General features: G+C 43.2%; 1 protein-coding gene across 4 annotated transcripts in view; it reads right to left on the bottom strand.

Annotated features, from left to right (window-relative positions):
- The window catches only part of DSCAM (DS cell adhesion molecule), a 726,986-nt gene that overhangs the window by 59,519 nt on the left and 650,443 nt on the right, over nucleotides 1–17,024 (bottom strand). For all 4 annotated transcript variants that reach the window (XM_073617225.1, XM_073617227.1, XM_073617226.1 and 1 more), the window contains one exon: nucleotides 3,192–3,341. In XM_073617225.1, coding sequence (XP_073473326.1) covers nucleotides 3,192–3,341 — 150 coding nt within the window. The remainder of the gene's footprint in view (nucleotides 1–3,191; nucleotides 3,342–17,024) is intronic.

Below are 17,024 nucleotides of genomic sequence, written 5' to 3'. Positions count from 1 at the left end.
AAACATAGTGTGTATTATGGCTTCCAAAGAGTTCAATTTTGGTCTCATCTGAACAGGCTATATTCTCCCATTATTTCACAGGCTTGTCTAAATGTTGTGCAGCAAACTTTAAACGAGCTTCAACATGCTTTTTCTTCAGCAATGAAGTCTTGCGTGGTGAACGTGCATACAGACCATGGCGGTTGAGTGCATTACTTATTGTTGTCTTTGAAACAATTGTATCTGCTAATTCCAGATCTTTCTGAAGCTCTCCACAAGTGGTCCTTGGCTCTTGGACAACTCTTCTGATATTTCTTTTCACACCTCTGTCAGAAATCCTGCGAGGAGCACTTGGTCGTGGCCAGTTTATGGTGAAATTATGTTCATTTCCACTTCCAGGTTATGGCCCCAACAGTGCTCCCTGGAACATTCAGAAGTTTAGAAATCCTTCTGTAACCAATGTTATCAGTATGTTTTGCAACAATAAGGTTGTGAAGGCCTTGAGAGAGCTCTTTGCTTTTACTCATCATGAGATGTTTCTTGTGTGACACCTTGTGGTAATGAGACACCTTTTTATAGGCCATCAGTTGAGACTGAACCAGCTGATATTAATTTCCACTGACAAGGGACAGGATTACTTTTTAATTACTGATAGATTTCAGCTGGTGTCTTGGCTTTCCATGCCTTTTGCCCCTCCCTTTCTTCACGTGTTCAATACCTTTTCCCTGTGTCATTCCATTTTATTACACATAACCTTATTTCTGAACTTATTTGGTTTGGTTTCTTTGTATGTATGGATTGCATGGGTTGTTACCTACATGTGGTGAAAATTTCATGTCAACAGTACCTTTATAAATAGATTTACCTAGAAAAATGGTGACGACGTTCAATACTTATTTGCCCCACTGTATGTTACATGTCCACCCGATTTCCCTCCACCTCGTGATGGAAAAAAAAATTACTCCTCATGGCAGATGCTGTCAGCATCCCTGAGTCTTCCGCTGTCTCTCCACTGCACAGTTGTAGATGGCACCGGACGGGTGAGCCTCCTCCCCGGGCCGGTTTGTGCTGTTAACCTGCTGTTCCAATACATCGTTCTTCGCAAATTGGGACTCTGTGTGCTTACTGCCTACCACACCATGCTGCACCTACCCAATAGTTTGACTGGGTAGATGTCTCCTATCACTTCCAATCTCAGAGAAACAACAGGAAGTGAGAGGAAACCTCACGAAAGTGAGGGGAAATTTTGCCTTTGACAGCTGTCACCAGAACAAGTCTCCCTTTTGAGAGACTCCCCTTCTATACCTCTTCTGACAAATTTTAGATTTGCCCTCATTGTTTTGGTTTTGGGGCTGATGGCCACTAGAACAAATAACGAACTTGACTCTCTCCAGCATGGTCATAACAGTAAAAAACTGGTATAGGTTCTAAACCCTTTATGACTATAGCCACTAAAAATACACTTTTAGAATTTGAGTAGGAGAGTCAAGGGAAGGAGGGAGATCCAGGATGTTTGTTGAAAGTAAACAGAACATTTCCATTGTAAATGTTACTGGAGATGGCTTGAAGCAAGTGGGTGCTGTAGCAACTACCAGCTGGAAACTGGTATCAACACAAGTCAAAACATATATTGGCAGCACACCATGGATCTTCAACATAGCATGTAAAAATGTATTAAAGCAATCACATCACAGCAGTAAATGTTGATGTTTCGGGACCATGCAGGACCCCATGTGACGCCTGATGAAGGGGTTCTGCATGGCTCTGAAGCTTTGCAATTTACTGCTGTGATGTGTTTCCTGTAATAAATTGTTGGACGTTATATTAAAGATCAATGATGTGCTGGTGATATAAGTTTTGGCGTTCGTTGAAAATAAATATAAGTACATTTTTTAAAATGACATTAAAAGTGATTGTAAAGTCTCAAGGTTTTTCACCTTAATGCATTCTATGCATCAAGGCAGTGGCCATGTGCCCGACCCCTAATCTACATGCAGGGAGCCGGACACATGGATTCCAATTTTTTGGGTTTTTTTTTTTTCAAAGCACATGATTTGAGGCTCTAATTGGCTTCAAAATGGGTGGGATCGGGGCGCAGAGCACTGTGCTTGGAGCCCACCCAGTTGTGTGACATTAGTGAATTAATATTTGCTAATGTCTTCCTGTTTCTCCTCCCGGACAATCAGGAAGTGGGTGCTGCGACACAATTGGGCAGCTAGACCTAAGACCCCATTGGCAACGAGCCCCAAGTCTTGACAGGCCGGGAGGAGAAGCAACCGCCGGGACTCAGGAGGAGACGCAGGGCTGGATGGGGTAAGTGCTGGGCTGGCGGGGGGCCTGGCGGGCGACGGACGAGAGATGCAGTGATCGAGCGACGAGGGGGTTAAACAGTGATCGAGCTAGCGCTGGGGGTGGTTTGGCGGCTGCCTGGGGGGGGTGGCTGGGGCCGCCCACCAAGAAAATTGTGCATTAGTCGCCACCGCATCAAGGGGAAAAACCTTATTTGCTGCAGCTTCCCCCAGACCCCCCCCCTTTTTCTTACCTGAGCCTGATCCAATCCAGCGATGTGCACGAGCCCAGTGGCTCCAGTCTCTGTCTTTCTCCTCATTGGACATTCTATGTATTAAGGTGAAAAACCTTCTTTGCTGCAGCTGCCCCCAGACCGCCCCCCCGCCCCCCTTTTTCTTACCTGAGCCCGTTTCGATCCAGTGATGTGCACGAGCCCAGCAGCTCCAGCTGATGTCTCTCTCCTCATTGGACAGATTGATAACAGCAGGAGCCATTGGCTCCCACTGCTGTCACTCAAATCCAGTGACACGGGAACTGTCTGTGTCAGTGGATGCAGCAGCAGGACTCGGGAGTGACCCCGCACGGTTTCCCCCATGGTAAGCAGCTTTCCGTGGGGGCACCCGACGAAAAGGAGAAACCAGGATCACTGGCAGGGCACCCCAGAAGAGGAGGATCGGGGCTGCTCTGTGCTAAACCCTTGCACAGAGTAGGCGAGTATAACATGTTTGTTATTTTTATTAAAAAAAACAAAAAAAAAAACTTTACAACCCCTTTAAAAATAAAGAACATATATTTTATTGAGTTGAAGAGGAAACATATTTTATCTTAGAACGATAAGTTCCTTTTAGGTTGATGGATCCTTTAAAATGAGTAAAAACAGAGAATAAAAAAAAACTTTTAAACATTATTAAATGTACACTCACTTGTTCCAGGGCGAGCATCAGAAACGTCCACCAAGGGCCCCGTAGCCTGCGAGACAGACTGGTAATGCACCGTGTGAGTCACAGTTAATGACTTCTGTTTTGATGACTCGCCAAAGTCGGCATCAGTCAATAGCACCGTCGATCTGTCATCTGGAAGGCAGAGAAGATTTAGCATTAGGCGAAGATATAAGGGGCTTAAAACCTTAATGCTGGCATAACAGAAAGGTGACTGATTTAAAGCTGTGCTCCTACATTAATTAAGAGGAGTATTTAATGCACAGCCTCTTGCAGTTCTGCCATATTAGATGCATTTAAGAATGCCAGAATTAATTGCTTGAACATAAATCTTAAGTATAGGAAGGGGAGTGATATATGATGGTTAAGTGATGGCATGGACATACCAGCCAGTATGCTTATCACAGCTAGATGGACCACTATGTAGGCCCCTCAGGAGAGAGAGAGAAAAAAACACATTTAAAGCATTTATAATGATTACTTCCTACCTAAAAAGGAGAATTGTGCAGTGTGTTGTTAGCTGCATCAACATGAGAGAAAGTATTTTGCTTATCATCTAATAAAAATAAAGCACAACATGCCTTGAAAGATAATTTAGAAATTTGAAGATGTATTTGGGATTGTTAAGGTGCAAAATTATAACAAATTCGTTTATAAAAGGTAGAAATGTATTAGAACATTAAAAACAGACATACAAAGGGTACGCATTGATATTACAGTACTAATATAAGTGCTGACTGATTTCATCTCTACATGTTTCGCCTTGGTAATTGGCTTCTTCAGGGGAATTTATTGATGTCTGGCAAAGTGAGCACTAGAAGTAGAAAGAATTTTTAGAAAGATAGGACAATCAACAGTGACTATTGATTGTCCTATCTTTCTAAAAATTCTTTCTACTTCTAGTGCTCACTGTGCCAGACATCAATAAATTCTCCTGAAGAAGCCAATTACCAAGGCGGAACATGTAGAGATGAAATCAGTCAGCACTTATATTAGTACTGTAATATCAATGCTTACCCTTTGTATGTCTGTTTTTAATGTTCTAATAAATTTTTACCTTTTATAAACGATTTTGTTACAATTTTGCACCTTAAAAATTCCAAATACATCTTCAAATTTCTAAAAAAGCTGCATCAACATGTTTTTCTCTATTTGCAGAATCTGTAATGGAATAAACATGGGAGAATGCACATTTATTGCACAGATGTGCTAGAATTATTCACAATTGTGGTAATGTCTGCTCTATATGTGGTGTGTTGCGTTGCCATTTACTGTAAATACCACACTAATTCATTGTACAGTAGAGGGCAATGCACAATGCATGGCTGCATTGTTAACAAACGGTCATTTGTGTATTTTTGCCTAATGCAGAGTGTTGGCAGCCCATGCCCATTCTTTATCAATTGACTGCCACAAAGAAAGCAAAACTTCTGCCATGCAGTGCCCCCCCCCCCCCCACTGCAAGGGCTGAATGTTTGTTTAGGTTGAGTGAATGGGGCCGCACCACAACCGCACTGCAATTCATGGTGGAATGGCATTTTGTGGGATGCCTTCTGAAAAACATTCTACCACAAACCACTTTGAAGAGGAACGGCTATGTTATTCACTTATGTCAATGAGCCCTTACTTACCCAATCCTTCGTTCTCAAAGGCTCCTCTGCTTTTTAAGACCAATCCTACAGCCTCTTTTCCCCCATACTCCAGCAGATGCGCTCTGGTGTCATCAATACCAATGGAGGATCTACACTCACCACTTTATTAGGTACACCTGTTTAATTGCTTGGTAACACAAATTGCTAATCAGCCAATCACATGGCAGCAACTCAATGCATTAGGGCAGACGTGGTGAAGACTTTTTGCTGAAGTTCAAACCGAGCATCAGAATAGGGAAGAAAGGGTGTTTAAGTGACTTTGAACGTGGCATGTTTGTTGGTACCAGACAGGCTGGTCTGAGTATTTAAAAAAATGCTGATCTGCTGGGATTTTAATGCACAACCATCTCTCGGGTTTACAGAGAATGGCCTGAAAGAAAGAAATATCCAGTGATCGGCAGTTATGTGGACGAAAATGCCTTGTTAATGTCAGAGGAGAATGGGCAGACTGGTTCGAGATGATAGAAAGGTAACAGTAACTCAAATAACCACTTACTACAACCAAGGTATGCAGAATACCATTTCTGAATGCACAACACATCGAACCTTGAAGCAGATGGGCTACAGCAGCAGAAGACCACATCGGGTGCCACTCCTGTCAGCTAACAACAGGAAACTGAGGCTACAATTCACACAGGCTCACCAAAATTGGACAATAGAAGATTGGAAAAACATTGTCAGGTCTCAATTTCAGCTGTGACATTCAGATGGTCGGGTCAGAATTTGGTGTAAACAACATGAAAGCATGGATCCATCCTGCCTTGTATCAACAGTTCACGCTGGTGGTGATGGTGTAATGGTGTGGGGGGTATTTTTTTGGCACACTTTGGGCCCCTTAGTACCATGGCCTATCTGAGTATAGGGGATTGTCCATCCCTTTATGACTACAGTGTACTCATCTTCTGATGGCTCCTTCCAGCAGGATAATGCACCATGTCACAAAGCTCAAATCATCTCACCACTGGTTTCTTGAGCACAACAATGAGATCACTGCACTCCAATGGCCTCCACACTCACCAGATCTCAATCCAATAGAGCACCTTTGGGATCTGGAGGAATTGGAGATTAACATCATGGATGTGCAGCCGACAAACCTGCAGCAACTGTGTGATGTTATCATGTCACTATGGACCAAAATCTCTGAGGAATGTTTCCAACACTTTGTTGAATTTATGCCACTAAGAATGAAGGCAGTTCTGAAAGCAAAAGGGGGTTCAACCCGGTACTAACAAGGTGTACCTAATAAAGTGAGTGTATAAGGCATTGGATGTGAGAACGCCAAGGGGCAGTCCAATGCTGAAGTATAAGGGAGCATGGTCTACTGGGGGAGTGGAGACTTTGGTAAGTATATAAATGAGTATTCAACCCTTTGCAGTTCGGAGCAGCCCCAGTGCAAGAGGGAATTTTCACTTTTCCTGGGTTAATCTTTTACGCAACATATAATCAAGTGCAATGTAATGTGTGTTGACACTACAAAGGATTGCTAATGTGTGAATCCAATTTTTTTTTTTTCGTTTTATGTTGCCGTGGCATACACTTATGCCCCGTACACACGATTGCAGATTCCGACAACAAAATCCATGTTCTTTTTCTGACGGATGTTGGCTTAAACTTGTCTTGCATACACACGGTCACACAAATCTTGACGGAAATTCCGAACGTTAAGAACGCGGTGACGTACAACACGTACGACGAGCTGTGAAAAATGAAGTTCAATAGCCAGTGCGGCTCTTCTGCTTGATTCCGAGCATGCGTGGAACTTTGTGTACACACGATCGGAATTTACGAGAACGGATTTTGTTGTCGGAAAATTTGAGATCGAGATCTCAAATTTTGTTTGTCGGAAGTTCCGACGGAAAATGTCCGATGGAGCCTACACACGGTCGGAATTTACGACAACAAGCTCCCATCGAACATTTCCCGTTGGAAAATCCGACCGTGTGTACGGGGCATTAAAATACAAAATGTTCACATTTCAGTGCAAAGCACTTTTAAGAAGATGACATGGGCAAACGGACCGCTCTGCTTACAAAGCAGGAAAATCCCGTTAAATGAGCAAAAAGTCTAGCATAGGAATGGAAATTCTTACTGTATGTTCCAGGCCATTAGCAGAGTAACATAAGCCTCTATAGCTTTGTGTACGGTGAAGAGGGCAGAACTGCAAAGTATTAATTGAAGCAGAAACTTTTCTCGTGTTGGTTTTGTGGCTGATCCCTGACACGAATGCAGAGGATTGTTTATATGTGCAGCTCTATATATAACATGGGTTTTCATCACAGATTGAAATAATCTTTTAACTGTGGTGCCGTTTGGAAATGTGAAATTTGCAACTGAAAATTTAAAATTAAGAAGTCACATGGGGGTCAAACATATTATATTCATTATGGAACATTTGTCTGGGGCGCCGGGTAAAAGAAAAAAATGATTAAAAAAAGAACATTAAATGCTGGATATGGTGAAATATGGTGAAATCTAAAAAGCAGAATTTTAAAAAGATGACTGATATTTGAGCTTCATGTTGTCATCAAATCCTGTTTTTGCCATGTGTGGTTGTATTGCATATTCACTGTTGAATTATGAATGATCCAGCTGATTTTAGCTAAATACAATGACAGCATCATGTCTACAGCAACAACAGACACCCCCGGGTCAGAAAAAAGGACAATCTCCTGCGCTCAAGAATGGTGCAATGGTGGTGGATGGATCACCTTGATAATGCCAATAATGGTACAGGCTTTGCTGCCCCCCCCCCCCCCAAGGGTCAGGGGAGAACCTAGTCGAAGCACTGTAAAACTAAGAAAAGAGGGCGCACCAGCCTTAGGCATTACGTAAATGGTATCTTTAAAAATACAATAAAAAGATGTTTACTCACAAACAACTCAGTGGTAAAACCATATCAGAGTCCACAATATATACAAAGCAACCAGGTCACTGAGACTAGTCCCAGCAAGCCGGAGGACCTTCCAGATGGCTGGCATGTTTCGAGGGAAGATCCTCTCTTCCTCAGAGTCAAACTCAGATGTTGTATTGACAGTCTCCTGCAACTGTCGATGCAACATCTCACATTGGCTCTGAGGAAGAGGGGATCTCCTCTTGAAACGCATCAGCCATCTGGAAGATCCTCCTACTTGCTGGGTCTAGTTTTGGTGATCTAGTTGCTTTGTATATACAGTACTGTGGACTCTGATATGCTTTTACCACCGAGTTGAATAGAATTTTGGGAACCTGGTGGTCCTCAACCAAAGTTCACCAGGGGCAAGGAAGCAAAAGGACTATCTCGGTACAGTGTGAGAAAAGTATAGATAGAAATAAAGACAGTCATAAAAAACTAGTCGAAACAAGTCGAAGTACTAATACATTTTTGTATTTTTTATGACTGTCTTTATGTCCTATCTATACTTTTCTCACACTGTACCAAGATAGTTCTTTTGCTCCCTCACCCCTGGTGAACCTTGGTTGGAGACCAGGTTCCCAAAATTCTATTCCACTAAATTTTGGATGATGATACAATTTGTATTTTTATATTCATGGTTATGATTTCTAGAGGCCATCCATTTTCCTCTTTTACCACCGAGTTGTTTGTGAGTATACATCTTTTTATCGTATTATTAAAGAAACCACTTAGGTAATGCGCAAGGCTGGTGTGCCCTCTTTTCTTTGTTTTACACCCCTGGATGACAGCACTCAGGAGGACAAATTAACTGGACATCTCTGAAAACCTCTGTTTAAGATACACTGGCTTTGGAAACAGTCTTTTGGTACTTCAATATCATCAACCAGCATTCAGGTGAGCTGAATGTTGATTTAGGTTATAGTTGACCGGTAGAAAGCCTTCAAACTGTTGGTTCGTGCCTGTACATCAGAGCTCCCTTGTATAACTATGGGCACCTTACAGATGGGGTCCAAGCAGATATATATATATAAAAAAAGAGATACTGTTCATTTCACTTCTGTATTCATAATGTGAACCTGACCTGGCCTAAAATGTTTCTAAAATAAAAGCAGTACTAAAATGCAGTGTCAGCTTCAAATTGAGCCAACCGCTCCTGCAAAGCCTTCTTGGATCCTAGGCCAAGGTTTTACATGAAGCCTCAGCTTCTGCCAAACTGAGATCTAGATCTTTCATTGCTTGGAACTTAACACAAAAAAACAAACCTTGACCCATTGTTCTTCTGCCCACCAGATTAAAAAACAAAAAAAAAAAGCCTTTATTTATTCATTTTGTTTTTTGTTACTCCACCCTGCTCCCTAGCCTCCATTCTTGCCTAGGCAAGAATGAAGAGTTCCTGCTCCTACAGCTTCCCGTGATATCACCATCACATATCCCAGGTGCAGGGACACAGAAGTTGTTGGACAGACCTTGCTGATCATCAGCAGGAGCCGGCTGCACAAATCCCGGAAGAGACAGTTGGGTTCCTGATGATGTGGAAGAGAAGATAGTGGTTTAGGACCAGGCATATTTAGAGTGGAGTCCAGAAGTACAGCATTGGATTCACTGGGCATTTGAGTATGTTAATTTCAGCTAACCCAACACATAAGGTAAGAGGGGTGTTTAGAAAAATTAACAAAGGGGTGATGTTCCTTTTTTAAGCTTGCCACCTGTCAGTCCACTGTCAAATGCCACAGTGTCTACTGCCCATGAGGTTCTGGCATGTGACGCTTGCATAACAAAGGAGGGGTTTCATGGAAGGAGGGGGTTGGCCTTAATGTCAGCCTTGACAGAATTTGAGGCTGCACAAGTGTCATGGCACCACAACATGCCCTATATTCAGTACTATTCTTATGTATGAAAATTTTCAGGTTGGTCTGGTTCACTTTAATGTCATTAAGGCCACTTACACACTTGTGTTCTGTGGTAATGCACGTGCGTTAACTCACTTTTTACCACGCATTCACATTCATTGCATTAGGGCATCTGATTCATAGAGCACAACCAATTACACAACCCAAAAACTTAAAAATATTCAGGCCTTGCTTATGTGTATGATAGCACTGGACTGATAGAAGGGAAAATTTGTTCTGATGAATAAACCATAAAGTTCTTTTTCCTTCAAAGAAGCAGATCCACAATTAAAATATAGTATAGGTGGACCCTGTTCTGGTCCTAGGCATGCTACCTCTCTGATAGGAGCCAGACGGTAAATTCTTGGATGTATACAAAGGAGCACCTGGTAAAAAATCTCATCTCACTTAAAGGACTTTTTGAAACTACTCTGGCCACCTTTACTGTCATCAGGAGATGCTAGTCCTCATTAAGCCTCAACACGGGTCCCTTAAGGCATTATGTTGTGTTTTATTAACTTACGTAAGCCCCAAGGAAGGGGTAGGCTTTTTTTGTGCTCTGAGACGCATTTGCTGTATTTGATGCTCTTAACCAGGGGTCTCAAAACTTTCTAAAGAAAGGGCCGGTTTACTTCAGACTTTAGGGGGGGCCAGACTGTGCCCAGTGGGAGTAAACAATGCCCGATCTTTGGTATTAGGGGGAGAAATAGTTGGGGTCAGTGGGGAGAAAAGTGCCCCATCAATGGTGTCAGTGGAATGCCCCATTTTTGGTGTCAGTGCCAGGAAGAATTCCTCAAGGGCCGGATAAAGGCAAGTAAAGGGTTGCATCAGTCCCCAGGGCTGCAGTTTGGAGACCACTGCTCTTCTTAACCAAATGTTTCAAAAAGTCCTTTACTGTAGGTGAGATGATTTTTTGCACCAGGTGTTCCTCTGTACACCTTAGAACAGTGCAATAACCAGCCATAAATAGCTGCAATCAATTATCAATTATTCCCATTTCTAGTCAGAAAATGGAGCAGATGCTTCACCATAGATGCTCTGTGTCCAAACACAGGATGAATCAGGGAAAGGTGTTCAGGTCTGGCAGATGCAGTGATCTCAGTTTGACTGACAGAACGCCAATCACCTCATCTTACCCCAAAAAATACAGTCTGGGGCGGGCAGCAGGTGGAAAGTGAGATCAGATTTGATGCTTCAAGAGCCTGAAGGACAACGAGACAATAACTCTTCTCCAGATGCCCTGGCGATATTTAAGAGAGTTTGTCATGAAGATGTGCTGCAAGCTTTCCACTTAAACATTAAAGCTCCTATGTGACAAGCAGCATATGAAATCCTGCAGACTTCTCTTGTTTGCATACTTTGCCCAAACAAGGCAGCAGAGAGCCTAAGCCTGAAATCTGCCTTTTCCACGCTTGCAGGTTAGAAGTCTGATCCTTTGCCAAGAGATGGAAACTGTGCCAAGTCTGCACCAAGGCCTGGTTAACCCTTAATCCCTTTAATCTTGCAATCCTTCCTCTTTACAGACATGCAAGCCGCTATAGGCGTAAGGATATATATGGGTGGGCACATGTATTTAGGCCAGTTTTGATGTGTTTTGGCAAGCAGGAAGGTAATTGCAGTGCAGTGGAGGTCTATTAATTTAATTTAATTACATATTCACTGACATAAAAAAATTGTGTTACTGTATGTGCTCCACTTATTTTTTTTCTATTTTTTTATTTATTATATTTATTATTTGTATTTAAAATACAACACATTGCAGGTTTGATCTTGCAGGTTGCCGTCATTTTACACTGTAGAGAGTGGTAAGCAGATGACAAATGCCTAGTCTGATTTTTTTCAGTTTGTAACCTTTTTTCAGTTTTTTCGACAGTTAGCAATAACAGTAGTAAATAATAAAAACCAGCACTATGAAAGGAATGAAAACAGAATGGACTGAATGGAACTGAAATAACTATTAGGCTGTTTTCCCACACATGATCGCAGGTGGAATTGCTGCGATTCGGCCCCCGTGATTTCAAATGGCTGCAAAACACGGGACGCGTTTGTGATGCCATTACTTCTAATGGCATCCCAATCGTGCCGCGATTCTTGCATGGTAAATCGTGCTGCAATCAAGGCAAATCGCAAGACGCGATGCTGGCTTGCAAAAGAAGCTCGTGTTCCTTTTGTAGCGACAAGTGGCGCGTGTTGCGATTGAGTGCGATTTTACCACTTGACAATCACGCCGTGATTTGGGTGCCATTAGAAGTGATGGCATCGCAAATGCGTCCCGCGTTTTGCAGCCATTTGAAATCGTGGGGTGGTATCGCGGCAATTTCGCCCACGATCATGTGTGAATGCAGCCTTGGAAGAGAGAATAAAAATGTTTACAGATGGATCTGATTGGAAAAGAAATAGCTTGCGCTTTTTTAACCCTTCATTCTGCTTCTGATGGAATAAAAACATCTGTCCATATGTGCCAGGCAGTCCACCTGAAATATTGCCAGGTGGAGACTCATGGACTGAAGTGCATTTGTACTATAAACTCAGATAGCAAGCAACAGGCAAAAGTGATGGGTCTTACCATGACAATTAAAGGGAATTAGTCATTCTGAAAGAAGCAGTGCAGAGAGATACAGTATATCAGGGATGTCCAACATTTTGACCTTCCTGGGCCACATTGGAAGAAGAGAAATTGTCTTGGGGCCACACAAAATACACTAACAATAAGGATAGCTGATGACGAGCAGAAAAAGTTGAGCAGATCAAAAGTTAACAATCACTGATATAGGTAATGTATCTATCTGAATAATAAAACTTACCTTTTTTTGTAATATTTTTATTATAAAAATAATAGAGGGCAACATAAAACTAGTGCAATATTTGACGCTGTTTTTGATAAACTAACGCTTTAATATCTGGTTGGATATATGTAGTAGCAATACTCAACGAATTCTCAAGGTGCTCACATTTTGGTTATAATTTTACCCTTCATGTGTTTCATCCTTGAAAATAGTTGCTCACAAATATAGATGCTGCCGAAAACTGATGACATGAATAGGGCCCCTTTTACACGGGCCGGATCCAGTTTTGCACAGCAGGGTATCTGTCTGCTGATCCCCTGCTGAGCTTAGCGGAGCCACTGGATGACAGGTCTGTGTCCGCTCTGCTTATGCTTAGCCTGCTCTACACTATGGGCAGTCGGCTGTCCGTCTACACCCGACTGCCCTCTGATCTGATCCCGCCAGATGGGAACAGATCCCCTTCTGTTTGTTTTTGCTGGACCAGATCGGAGGTAGCTGGGTTTAAACGGACACAAATCTGTTTGCATATGACTGCCTATAGAGGAAAATGGAGAGTCCGATTGGGTCTACCTGAAAAATGGACAAGCGGACCCGATCGGGTGGCCCGCATGAAAGGGGCCTAAGGTGTGACTGTAAAGAGTGGAATATTTTTGTTTGAGAAGATAATAATGATAAAATTCCAGTAAGGAAACACTGTCACATTTTCCTTCCGCAGCATGAATTTGCTAAGTGTAAACGCATTTTTGAAAAAAAAAAAAGTCAACATTATTAAGTAAATTTACGATTTTGTGCTGGGCTGTATTCATAACCGTCTTGGGCCGCATGACTGCTGAGGCGCAATGGGCTTAGGTCCCAATTAACGTAACACAAAGGGATCAAATCCCCCACAACCTTTGCCCTTTACCCCATTAAATAAGACACTTACAACCATTAGGTTGGAAAGGGCAAGGCCACAGCTTTACTAAATTCCAACACATAACATGTGAACATATTTAACCAGTGCCAGTCTTAGTAGTACTGTGAGCACTTAACCAAAAGAGGGAAGTGGGGCCTGTCCTTACCATAAGTGCTGGACAGAAAGCCTACTTCCAATTTTCCATCAAGGGCATAGCCCATTACAGCAACTTTAACTGCTGGCAAGGTCAAGAAAACCGCAGCAAACTGTGACATACCATACCATAGGAAAAAGGAGGGTGGGCAGCTCTTCCAACGAATTCCCTGGGGCACACAATTTCCTGAGCTCAGGCCAATCCCATCCCACATGTCCCAACCAATCATCATCAGTCAAGGCTCTCTTTCCCTAGAGAGGAGCTCAAGAGGCCTTCATGCGCCACAGGTTGGACACCCATGCAGTAGATTCTAATAGCCTGAACCATATCCAGACTTTGAAGGAAAATTTCCTTTGGGAGAACTGGAACAAAACATAAGGATGGATGAATAACTGAGGATTTAAGACAGAAACTACCTTAACCACTTGCTGCCCGCCCACACGGCGGGACAGTGCAGCTGTTGTTCTGGGCCGCCGTCATATGACAGCGCAGCCTTCCAGGCAGCCCAGGGGGCGCACGTGCCCGCCGCATCGCTCGGGTCCCGGTGCGCGTGCCCAGCGGCCGCGATGTCCGCCGGGCACCCGCGATTGCCCGATAACCAAGCAGGACCGTGGATCTGTGTGTGTAAACACACAGATCCACGTCCTGTCAGATGGGAGGAGACCGATGGTGGGTTCCTTGTACATAGGAACACCGATTGATCTCCTCCCCTTGTAAATCCCCTCCCCCCCACAGTTAGAATCACTCCCTAGCAACACAATAACCCCTACAGCGCCCCCTCCTGGTTAACCCCTTCATTGCCAGTCACATTTATACAGTAATCAATGCATTTTTATAGCACGGATCGCTGTATAAATGTGAATGGTCCCAAAAATGTGTCAAAATTGTCAGATCGCCACCATTACTAGTAAAAAAAAAAAAAAAATAATAAAAATGCTATAAATCTATCCCCTTATTTTGTAGACGCTATCACTTTTGCGCAAACCAATAAATATACGCTTCTTGCGATATTTTTTACCAAAAATATGTAGAAGAATACGTATCGGCCTAAAATGAGGAAAAAATATGTTTAAAAAAAAAAATTTGGATACAAGTAAAAGTAAAAAATATTGTGTTTTTTCAAACTTGTCACTCTTGTTTTGTTTATAGCACAGAAATAAAAATGCAGGGGTGATCAAATACCACCAAAAGAAAGCTCTGTTAGTGGGGAAAAAATGATAAAAATTTCATTTGGGTACAGTGTAGTATGACCGCGCAATTGTTATTCAAAGTGCAACAGTGCTGAAAGCTGAAAATTGGCCTGGGCAGGAAGGGGGTGAAAATGCCCTGTATGGGAGTAGTTAAACAAGAAGGATGTCCTGTACCACAATACCATCTTGTCCCTATGTTCAACCAGAAAGGGATCCTTGCAGTATAAGGCTGCCATTTCAGACACTCAACTCACAGAGGTGATGGCCACCTTGTTGTTGAGAGTAGAAAGAGGAATGTCTTTAAAGGGTTCAAACATTGGTTTCTGAAGGCCAGAGAGATCAAAGTTTAGCCCCCACAGAGTCAAAGGAGATTGGATGTGGAAAGTTACATGACAGATCCCCTGTATAAAGGTCTTAATCAAGAAGTGAGAAGCCAATAGTCTCTAAAACTAGACACAAATGGCAGAAACCTTGCTCTTGAAATTGCTAAAGCTAAGGATTGAACCTGGAAGCCAGAAAGCCCACATCCACCACCTGTGACACAGGTCCCCTGTAACACCTCCAGGTGTAGGGGCCACCCCCCTGATTCCAGACTCTTCAGGCTGAGGAAGTCTACCTGCCAATTGCCTAGGCCTGGGATGTACAAGGCAAATACATTTTGTCCAGCATAGGATTTGATCTTCCTCATTTACTGTGGTGAAACTTCTGTTTCTCCCCTGATAGTGCAAGCCACTTCTGTTGTGTGGTTTAACTCTGTCCGAATCAGACAATGCTCCAGCAAAATACTTGAAAGCTATATATTTTTTGGTAGATCTAAGGGCCTGTGCTGATGGGCTTTGGGCCTGTGCTGATGACATCAATTTGACATTTGTTTGAAAGGCCTCTGGAATCATTCAGGCCCATTTGACCTGCTATTGACCTCCTTATGACCTGCATTTAGCCTGATTTATCATGACATCACCGCACTTCATCTTCACCTTGTCCAATTAGAGAACGCCTTCAATGAAAAAAACACAAGGTGTTCCATGAATGGTGGCAATACTGAGCCAGCCATACCATGTGAGTAATGTGCAGAGGGTAAACCAATCACACAAGCTCCAGAAGATCACGGCTATGGATGTAGTAGCACCTATTTCTGAAATTAATTGTCAGTTTCCCCAGTGACCTGTCAGGTATGAGATATGCATACTTACATTGTACCAAGTTGGAGCAATAAAGATTATTACTTGAGTTCAGATTTAAAGCCAGAGGGCCAACACAACAGCCAGGCAAGAAGTATTTCAAGAATAAGAAATCAGCAATGGCAGCCTCCAGGTTTCTTTCATAGGAGCCCAGTTTAATCTTTTTAATTTATTACTGTGATACATTCAGGCTGTGTATACTGTAGTAAACATGTATCTTTAAGCCCTTGTTCACAACGGGCCGATCTGACATGTCAAATCGCATGCCAAATCGGAGTCTATTGCCGGCAATGGCACTGTCCGAAACGGTGCGACGCCGACTTAGCGGCACTGCGCCGATTCCCAAAAATAGATTCTGCGCCACTTTTGGCAGCGATTTCAATAGACATCTTGCCTTTCGTTATACTTTAATGCTGCAGTCATTATTATTAATATTATACAGGATTTTTATAGTGTCAACAGTTTGCGCAGCCCTTTACAATATAAAGCCATGGTTAAAATACTCTGTACTGGCAAGACTAGGAGAGCCGTTCCACACTCAGTTCGACACACCCCACTGAACACTGCTCTAATCAACATCACCCTTGCTTCCTGAGCAAGGATGTTGATTGGAGCAGTGTTCAGGGGGCGTGTCGGAGACCTGGGCTGTTTGTGTGTGAGAGCTGCAGTCTGACTCTCCTAGTGCTGCCAGGATGTTTTTTTTGCAGATTAACCAATTGCCGACCAGCCGCTACAGTTTTATTGCGGCAGAATGGCACGGCTGGGCGAAACGACGTTATGTAACGTCACTTCGCCCTGTGGCCACTAGGGGTGCGCCCACTGCTCGCCCACGGAGCCGAAGCCAGTGCCCGGCGGTTGCGATCACTTCCGGGCTCCCGCAATCGCTCGTGGCACACCGAGAACTGGGAACTGTGTGTGTAAACACACAGTTTCCGGTTCTCTGAGGGGAGAAGAGACTGATTGTCTGTTCCTACAGAGTATGAACACCGATCTATCATCTCCCCTACACATTCCCCTCCCCCTTCAGTTAGAACACACATTAGGGAACACAGTTAACCCCTTGATCGCCCCTTAGTGTTAACCCCTTCCATGCCAGTGACACTGTGGGCGGCACAGTGGTGTAGTGGATAGCACTTTCACCTAGCAGTAAGAAGGGTCGCTGGTTTGAATCCCAACCA

The sequence above is a fragment of the Aquarana catesbeiana genome, linkage group LG02 (genome assembly GCF_042186555.1).
Source record: "Aquarana catesbeiana isolate 2022-GZ linkage group LG02, ASM4218655v1, whole genome shotgun sequence".
In the NCBI taxonomy this organism is placed as follows: domain Eukaryota; kingdom Metazoa; phylum Chordata; class Amphibia; order Anura; family Ranidae; genus Aquarana; species Aquarana catesbeiana.
The sequence above is the reverse complement of the archived record's forward strand: the minus strand, read 5'-3'. Positions and strand labels throughout refer to the sequence as shown.